The 9,906-nt window shown below is 42.4% G+C and overlaps 1 protein-coding gene across 1 annotated transcript; it reads right to left on the bottom strand.

The window, feature by feature from the left end:
• Window positions 1-3,358: 3,358 nt before the first annotated feature.
• Window positions 3,359-9,228, bottom strand: LOC107394519 (uncharacterized). The gene is made up of 2 exons (XM_054745060.2): window positions 7,739-9,228; window positions 3,359-7,126 (listed from the first exon to the last, which is right to left on the bottom strand). Exon 2 carries the CDS (start codon window positions 5,278-5,280, stop codon window positions 4,369-4,371), a length of 912 nt encoding a protein of 303 aa, XP_054601035.2. The 5' UTR covers window positions 5,281-7,126; window positions 7,739-9,228; the 3' UTR covers window positions 3,359-4,368.
• Between the last annotated feature and the right edge of the window lie 678 nt (window positions 9,229-9,906).

Here is a 9,906-nt window from a genome sequence, read left to right as displayed (position 1 = left end):
TCCCCCATTTCTGATGAAAACCGAAGATGCTGCAAGACTCACATCCTTATGAGACAACTAATTAAAGCAGCATATCTTTTTTCAAACGTGCATCGTTTTAACTACGGTAACAGTTAAACTACATATCAAATCAGCTTTAATAAACACAAAAGATACACAAAAGTGCAACAGGTGTGTAACTAAAAGTGGAGTGAGACATCTCTCATAATGTAAACATAATGTAAAGGGGTACTTAGCAAATTTTTCATATTATCAAATCATTTTCTTGAGACAGTACGTGCTAAAATAGTTTACAGGGTTAATGAAAGGCCACCCTGCCCCTATTGCCCCCTGTGGCCAGAATGTTCCACCTGCAACTTCAGACTGGTGGGCTGGCGCTCAAAAATTGAGCTGACGTGCCTGGTGCTGCAGTCTGGTTCCAGCGTGCTTTAGATCATGAACACAGCTGATTTGTTTAATTCAGCTTTGACTCATGTAGATACTAAGCTTGCTAGATGGTGTTCAAAAGACGAACGCACATCAAGGAAATAGATTTTGGTTCTACAAACAGACACTAGAGGGCGCTAAAAGCAAGCCCAAACGGCCTAGTTCCCTGTTAATCTTTGAAATGTAGCCTTTACGCTCCCTGATGATTTGGTGGAGCAAAACTAAACTTAAAAAAAAAAGAATCCTGTTGACTGTTTTAGATCTATGGTCTATAAAAACACTTTTCAGACGTTCTTTGTGCAAAATCCCTTTCTCATGAGGTGATTTCAGCAGTTTTAGTAAGGACAGTTTCAGTACCTTCCAGAATGAGCCATTTTAGAGCTCTGTCACCATCGACATATAAATATTGGACAATGGGTTTCCATAGCCTCCAATAACACGTTTTTGAGGGTAAATGGGAGGTGGCCACCACCGCCAGTTTGACCGTGTCACGGGTTCCGTCAAGCCCAGACAATTCCACAAAAGGGAAGAGAGGAGGAGCTGAGGGTGGGGCTGTAAGGCTGGGATCAAATGACGACACCCGGTCGAACTAGCTACAAGCTAACCTGAAGCTAACCCTGGCTAACCCAAAGCTAACGCAGAGGTGGGAGCTAAGCTAACGGATGTAGCTACCTAGCTTCAACCGGAGCTAACTCTGTGGAACACCCATCGACCTGAAGCTCACACGAAGTTAAGGTGGAGGTTTGCGGTGCTTTTTCGTGAAAAGTACCTTTCTGTGACTTAAAAAGTATTAAATCTGTAAGTTTATAATTTATTTCCATAATGAAAATATATTTTGCTTTGAGCAAGTTTTCAATATTTTTAACGTACCGTATTTTCCGGACTATAAGTCGCTCCAGAGTTGCACCAGCCATAAAATGTATAATGAAGAAGAAAAAACATATAAGTCGTATTTTGGGGGGACATTTTATTATTTTTCTTACAGAATCTGAGACCAAGCGTTTCACATTGAAGACAAGCACCGCTAACAATAACAGAATAAACAACGCGGGCGCAGCAGCGCGCCACGGTCTCCAGTAGAGGATGGCGGTGTTTGAAACCCTCCCAGCGGGACAGGGGAACTCATTCTTGGGTCGGCGTCGGCCCACAGCAGTGCGGTGTAGCCTACATATTTTGTTATATAAGTTGCTCCGGAGTATAAGTAGCAGGACCGGCCAGACTATGAAAAAAAGTGTGATTTATAGTCCGGAAAATACGGTAGTTATTAGTATTTGAGATAAATACATTTCATATATTTCCAAAATGTAATACTTGTTTGTATCTTGCACAGCCAAGTAGCCTTTATTCTGGACTCAGTACAATTCACCAAAAGTAAAGAGACATTATACAGATGAAGTAAGCACAAGATAACTTACTGGAAGAAACGGAATTATCATGAGAACCAGAACAAGACAGCCTGATAACAGTCATGTGAAAATAACAATTAAAAAGTATGTATGTATAATAGAAATAAAAATATATTAGAATTAGTGTAACTCACTGTGATCCAAACAACAAATCAGCCATAGCTGATTATCAATCATGAAATGAGGTCTGAGAGTTTTTAAGTTTCATTCATTACATTTTTTTCGTGGATCTGTTTAAAGGTCACCATGGCAGCCTGTGTCTTCAACGTCGGCCACACAAAGCAGCAAGTACCTGTCTTGACCACTTCATGTATGGTTTTGTACTTTAAACAGCTAGGCCAAACCTGTAATTTTTTTCTCCATAGCCATTTGGATCATTGGAGACCGCTACGTGAGGCGTGGTGCGCAGAGAGCTGCAGAGACCCTCGGAGACAACCTTGGCCTCCCTGACGTCCATGTCTCCTGGTTCGATTGGGGCGGACTGAGGTGGAAAGACCTTCTCCCCTTCTTTTTCCACTCCCTGCATGGAAGAGCAGCTCCTGATGTCCTCATCATCCACTGCGGCGGCAATGACACGGGGGTGGTCAGCAGTGTGAAGCTGGTGAACAAGATGGAGGACCTGCACCAGCTTCACCTTCTCCATCCTCATTTGACGATCATCATGTCGTCCATCACCCAAAGGTGTAGATGGAGGGCAGGTGTAAAACCTGCTAAAATTGAGAAGGCCAGGAGGTTCGTCAACAATGTAATGGCAACATTTATTTCTAGTTTAAATGGTGCCATTGTTGTGCATTCTCACATCAGACATGACAGTCCAGGGATATTTTTGTCAGACAAAGTTCATTTCACAATAGGGGAAATGATATATTTTTAACTAATATTGCCAATTGTCTTAAAGGCCAGCTCCAAAAGCAGTGAAAGACTTCCAGGTGGGAGTCTCGCTGCTTTTGAATTTGGCCTTTCGGACAGATTTATTTTCAGGCAAACAGGATAAACATATCCCAGACTGTTATAGCTAATGTGTTGATGATGTAATTTATCTGTAGCCATTACACTGTTGACCACTCTGTTCTTCCTTCAAACCCCAATGTTGCACTCACTCTGCAGCTCTCTGGGCCCATTTTATTATTTTAAGTTTTTTTTAATGTACCGACACTTTGTGTCCTGTTGTTTTATAAAATCTAGTGTAAAAAATAAATGTTTTTGCTCAATTGCTGGAATTTCTTTGGTTAAGACAAAAAAGGAAGAATCATTTATTCCAAGTTATTTTTACAACAGGCCCATTTTAAATCCCAACAGTTTCTTAGCAGCCAATAGAAATGTGTTCTTTACTAACTTTACTTGGTTTAAAAATATTTCTAAAATAAACAGAGTGCCGTATTGCAAAACCCAATCATACTTGTTATGTAAATATTAGCTTTGTAGATATTTGTAGATATTTTTTACAGATATATATTTGTGTGCAAAAAAAACACAAACTTAAATAATTTGCCATTCTTTATTGAATAAACAACAAAATACTGGTATACAGAAAGTGTGAGAAAATGATAATGTGAAAGTATTGCTCTTTAAATGTAATACTATTTATCTTTAAAAAGAAATACTCTAGAAATGTCCTGTACAGCAACATGACAGACGAATGGTGGTCTGTCTGTCAGAATGTGCTGATCAGATTTGCTCTATCAAGAGGAGCCTTAATGTGTACGAGGTTCCCCTTGAATAAAAATTAATGTTATTGTAATATTGGTTTGGGTTATACATCGCCACATCAGCATGTAAATGCTGAACCAATCTGGAATAAAGAGGGTTGATAGAGGATAAACAAGTAAATAAGAGAAAAATAAAAGCAACTAGGAAACCAACATAAAAACAGCAACCAGCTGCTGCACCTGTAAAGAAACATTTCCAAGAATCATCAAGAAAACGTGGGATGAACAACATGTAAACCATGAACCACAAACATCATGAACAACAAACATCAACAAGCATGTGTCCGTGCGTGTGCTGGGATGTGAAGTTTTAGACCTCCAAGGATCAGGTGCACTCTGGAACGGCCCCAAGCACCAGAAAACCTTGCTACAGAGAACTCAGCAAGGCCACATCCAGACCCGGGCGGAAACAGGTCATGGGTAACAGGACACAGGAATCACACAGGAGTTCCACCTGAAACAGAATCATTAAAATTAGAATCAAATACAACTGTTGTTCAGTATGACATCAAATGGAATTTTAAAGAAGGCAATTGGACTTTGGTTTCATGAATATAGGAGGGTTGATCTTAAGCCTGATTCATGCTTCTCGCAAGCTTCTTCGCAAGCTTGTGATTGGTCAGAATGCCGCTGTCGTCTACACCGCCGCCATTGCGCCCTCAAAAACAAAGAGCCGAGGATAACTAGCTGCAGACACGGAGACGTTTGAAGAATACCTCGCAAAAAAACTCTAAAAACATGAAAGTTTTTTTTCCCCGTGACTGGAGGAGTGAAAAGATGCACAGCAAGCGTTTTATTAGTGGACGGAAATGACAGGAAACGTGGGTTTAGAGGTGGCGAGCCCATGAAGAGGTGGAGGAAAATGAGACAAATTTGTCTGTTAAAAAGTCTCTTATGTACGAAAAAACACAATATAAACACACTATCTTGGACCGATACATGACAGGATACCACAGAACAGCTCTACGCCCTCTGCTGTCCTGGCCGGGAATTGCTTTGCAACACTCCCCAGGAGACGGAGAAGCATGAGGGCAAAACGTCTCCGTCCATGCGTGTCCCTCCCTGTTGGAGAGCTGCTTGGGGGGAGCGGAGGATAATGGGAGCCTCTTACCATCATACAGGTCTCGTTCCACCCCTTCTGCCCCTTGGGCTGCAGGCCACTGAATGTTGAGCTTTGCCGCCGCTCGTCTGCAAACCTCGTACAGATCGGCGTCCCCCTGTGATGCCACCCCAGTGCTGCTAGACGGCCTAGAGCGTTGAACTGGGAAGGTGGAATCCTCTTCCTCCTCTTCCATGTCCAAGTCGAGGAGGTCTGAGTTTGCATCACCTCCAGCCTCGTCATCACCCGCCTCGAGCAGCCCGCTGTCCACCAGCCCCTCGAACAGAGGAGGTAGCGGGGGCTCCTCTTCCATCATATCTGCCCAGTTAGTGGAGGCTCGTGGCTGATGGTTGTCACCTGTATCAACAGGCGTGCCCGAGCCAAGGCCTGGGTCCCGGCCGTTAGCCACTGCCACTCTTAGCCTCCTTTCCCTTATCTTCTCCGGCATGGAGGAGCAGTGAGGGCATGTCTGCGGGTTAGCCAGCAATGCCTGGGCGTGAGCAGCACCCATGCAAGCTATGCACATAGGATGACGGTCCCTGCCTGAAATGGAAGCCCCACATGACGCCGGGCACAGGCGGGATGCAGCCTCTATAGCCTTCAGTTCCGACCCGTCCGTCGGGGCAGGGATGGAAGCCATAGCTGAAAATCTGACTCATCATGACACGTTAGTCTGAAAAAGCATAGCAAGCTAGTTAGCAGGTGTAAGTCTGCAACTAAAGCTATATTACATATGTAGGGCAACTCGTCGTGACACGTTAGCTGCACCAAAGTAGCTCATTAGCAAATAAATGCTAAATAAGCACAGGACAAGCTCGCCTCAACGCGTTAGCTTGAGCCACACTCGCTAATACTACTCCGTCAATGACAACCGAGTAGCAGTAGGAGCAGTTCGCCGTGACGCGTTGACTGTTCCTAGTGAAGTGTGACAAGTGACTAGAAGAACTTACTAAGCTCAAATCCAGACTGTGTTGGTACTGCGTTCGGCGACGTATCCTGACGTTACGCCTGGGAACAGTTAAGCAACTAACCAAAGATAGTCTGAAAATCGCTGAGGGAGCAAATTGTAGTTTCTCACGGGAAGAAAGCGAGAATGAGTAGGAGGGGTTGGTTGGCTGTGTATATACTGGGTGGGCGGAGCCTGGGCACGGCGCAACCAGTCTGTCAGGGACAGACGTGATGTCATTGGAGCTTCCGTAGTTGGTCACGCCAGGGCGATTCCCATAGTGAAACACCGAACGAAGTTAGAAAAAGAACATGGATTTTCTGTGTGTGATCTGCTGGATGGACATAGTATGATCTCATGTCCATTATGTCCAGATTGGCACCAAGCTCCCTGATCATGGCCGTGTTTTGGGAGGGGCCATCACATGTCAAGGATACAGCCCTAACTCTGATGTCATGAAGCCTACACAGACTCTCTTGAATGAGGCTAGCTCTTTCTTTCCCATTCATGCTGTTGATAAGAAAGTAGGTAATCGGGAGCTCCCAAGACTCGTTGATGGCAACAACCATGATGACCAATGCTTGTGTTGCAACAACATTTTCAATCTCACCAGCTCCAATGTCAACATAGCCATGAATCTGGTTCCCATCAAACTCAGTTTGCTTATGAATATACATTTCATCTAACATCAATTAGCAAACAGTTTCTTTTCCTTCCTTCTTTTTCTCAAGAACATGTCTTTTTAAAGCTGTAAATGAAGAAAGAGTAAAACCAGGATCTGCAGACACTACTGTACCAGTTGCGAATGGTCTGCGGATGAGGCAAAGCCAACTGAGTGTTTTCTAGCATAGTCATAAAACTTAGGAGAGTAAAAATGCAGTGTAGTTGCAAATTGCTTCAAGTTTTCAGAAAAAGGCGATCTTTTCTTCTGATTCATTTTCTGAAACAACTCTTTTGGAACACCATCCAAACCATCAAGAAGAGAGGCACATTCAGTTGATATTAAAAGTTTCTTCTGAAGAATTTTGGTGACACTTTTCAAAGAAGAAATTCTTGCCTTCAGTCTCCTTGTCTTCCGGGATTGCAATCTAAGCTTTTTCTGAACTACGCGTACCTTTTCATTTGCTGATAGAACTCTACTTTTAAGCGTTTTGGGAGACTGTGATTTGATAGCAATGGTCACTCAGGATGCTGTTTGGCTGTAATGGCACAGCGTTAAACTGACCAGAGTCTGAGTCATTCTGGTGTTGAACACTGTGACCAAAATGAGCAGTATCTCAATTGCTTGCAGAGGAATGTCATCATGTGTTACATTTTGAGCAACAAAGACCTCTTGAGGTGAGTCTTCACACATCATTATATTGCTCAGATCAACAGCAACTTTCATGGCACTGTCTACACCTGCATCTACATCTGCAACCTTCTCAAAACTTACCTTGTCATTCCTACTTACCAGTTCTTTCCTGCTTGGAAGAGATTTTTTTACCTTAAAGGACGAGAAGATTGTAGGTACAGCTGTGTCCTTCAGGCAAAGTCTCCCCTAAAATAAAATTAAATAAAAAAAAATGAATTAATAAAAAAAAAAGAGATTCACATACACACACACACATCAGACAAGGTCAATTTCTGTATCTCAAAAACACACTGGTACACCAGAGCACTGTGTGTGTGTGTATGTGCGTGTGCTTGCGTGCATGCATGTGTGTGTGGGTGTGTGTGTAAAAGCCATGTGGAGTGTTTGTTATTTATAAAGCATTTGTTGTTGGATTTTATCCAGAATCGAGACTTTGAAAATATATAGTTTAATTACAGTTTGATTTATTCGACACCAGTCGAATGTTTATTATTTGGTTATTTCTACTTAAATGCCTAATGTTTTAGTTTAACATGAATATTTGTCATTCGTCCAAATACATAAAGTTACACATTAAAGACTGACAAAAAATTAATTTGTTTATTAGAGTAATTAACCATAGAATTAGATGGAAATTAATAATGTGATTGTTTCCCATCTAAACAGCCCTAGTCACAGACAATTCAAGGGTGGGGAAGATTTTCTTCTAGTTACACAGCAATGTAACATCTGTATATTATACAGCTAATGCTTCAATTTTTTCAATCTTAACCAAAATATGAAGTAATGTGTTTGTACCCTGGAGTCCGTGGTGAAGTGATGACTCTCAAAGTGTTCACTGCACAAGCGGGAGTATGAATTGGGAGTCCAGCACTCTCTTCTTTGGTTGCTTACCCAAAGGTCAAGCCTCTCTGGATCACCTAGAGGAAAACTTCATACAAAGAGCTACTTAAGCATATGGGTTTAAAATACTTACCGTAATTTACGGACTCGAGCGCACTCCAATATAAGCCGCACCAGAAAAAAACGAGTGAGTTTATCTGATGGCATACAGCAGGGGTGGCGTTAGGCCCGGTTACTTGGGCTGAAGCCCCGGATGTTTCATGGAAAGCCCCAGATCTGAATCGTGGAAGTAACATGCAGTACCAAAGTCCAACAGAGAGGGAGCAGCTGGCAGTAGTTTGTATACAGCCTGCCTGAGCCTCCACCACTGAAGAAGAAGCCCTTCAGCAGCCGGCTTCTTCTACACTCTCTGCCTGAAACGCATGAGTGAAGATGGACATAAGAACGTTTTTTAGACATAAAGTACCGCAACAGAACCCCAGCTATGATGAGACTGGTGTTGACTCAGGTTTGTGAGTCTTATTTGAAAATATTTGTTGTGCTGCTGGTTTGCCTAAAGTGCTTATCAGGTAAAGTTGATGGAGAAAGAAAGGGAATATTTACTATCATCTCACACTAAACACTAACAGGAACAATACTCTGCACTGAAAATGCTTAATATGTAGCTTCAGATTAGAAATTATGTGGTACAAGACATATATGATGTTGACTAGTGCATGTCACGTGTGTGTGCGCGCTCGTGAGTGAGTGCGCGCGCGTGTGTCTTAAGCCCCGGATATTCTTCAGTCCTAAATCCGCCCCTGGCATACAGACTTCTGGAGACTAACATCAAGCACTATCAACCAACTCACCGAGCTGCAGTATTTCTGCGGACAGGTCTCTCTCCGAGTCAGAGAGCTCCACATGACGCCGGGCACAGGTGGGATGCAGCCTCTTTAGCCTTCGGTTCCGACCCGTCTGTCGGGGCAGGGGTGGAAGCCATAGCTAGGCGCCGCATTGGTCAGACATGCACCGGGCTGACCGCTGGGGAGAACCGGGTGGAAGAATGGAACACAGAAGTGTCCCTCCAAGAGCTCCTTGTCATATTTCAACCCATTTTTATGTTAAATGCACTGGGTTTTACCCTTTTACCCATCGACATATGCCCTATTAATTATTGTACTGTATTTTACATCTAAATTTCATGTCTAAACAGTACATGCTACATGTTAAAATGATAGTTAGCTAGCTACTTTGATTAACTCAGCTAGTAAAAAGGCGGCAGTGACCTAAAATACATAAATATAATTTAACTTACCGAAAAAAATGAAGTGGAGACTCCTTGGGCGCTCTATTAGTGCAATTAACACTCCAGCAAGTCATTTTGTCCAACAATTGCACAAAAAATATCCAAAACAGATTACATGAACACAGAGACTCAAAATCCCAAAACAGTTTCCAGGCCAGACCAGGCTCTACTGAGGCCACGCGGGTCTGAGGCGGCGGTCACGTGGGTCTGAGGCTCATTAATTAGACAGCATTTTAGGCTTTTAATACACTTAAAAAGAAGAGTGAGAAAAAATTCACCCCCCTCAGAGTTGTCATGAGTGTAAACTAGATCATTTAAACCAAAAACATGTGTTGGTACCAGGCTGTAAACATGTTTATTTCTGCTGTGAAATTGGTATTTTTAACATGGGAGTCACCATGCTTGACACCAGCCCCCAGCGGATGAGGTTGGAACTGCAATTTTTGAGCCGCATTGTGGGGGCTTGTCTCACTCATACAAGCTGTCATTGGCCAGTTAGCTGTGTATCACGTTGCTGTTATCTTTAGAGTTATTGAAGTTTTATCATTTTAAAATTAATTGTGTCAAAAATATCTACAAACTAATTTTTTTGAAAGAGGGTAGCCTCAGTGACATATTCATTAAAATACATTTTTATATTCAATTCAAATAAATGTATTTATAGACTGACACTTTTGTCTTGAAGATTAATGTCAACTTGAATATGATTTATTAGAGTGGCACATAATTCCTAAAAATCACACTGACAGAAAACTGGATGAATTTTTTTCCAAGTTTAGTGTTTGTAGAGGCAGTAGAGCAGCCCAAAGATGCAAATAGGAAATTCTAACATGTG

The sequence above is a fragment of the Nothobranchius furzeri genome, chromosome 19 (genome assembly GCF_043380555.1).
Source record: "Nothobranchius furzeri strain GRZ-AD chromosome 19, NfurGRZ-RIMD1, whole genome shotgun sequence".
NCBI lineage: Eukaryota > Metazoa > Chordata > Actinopteri > Cyprinodontiformes > Nothobranchiidae > Nothobranchius > Nothobranchius furzeri.
Note: the sequence above shows the minus strand (reverse complement) of the source record. Positions and strands in the feature narration are given on the sequence as shown.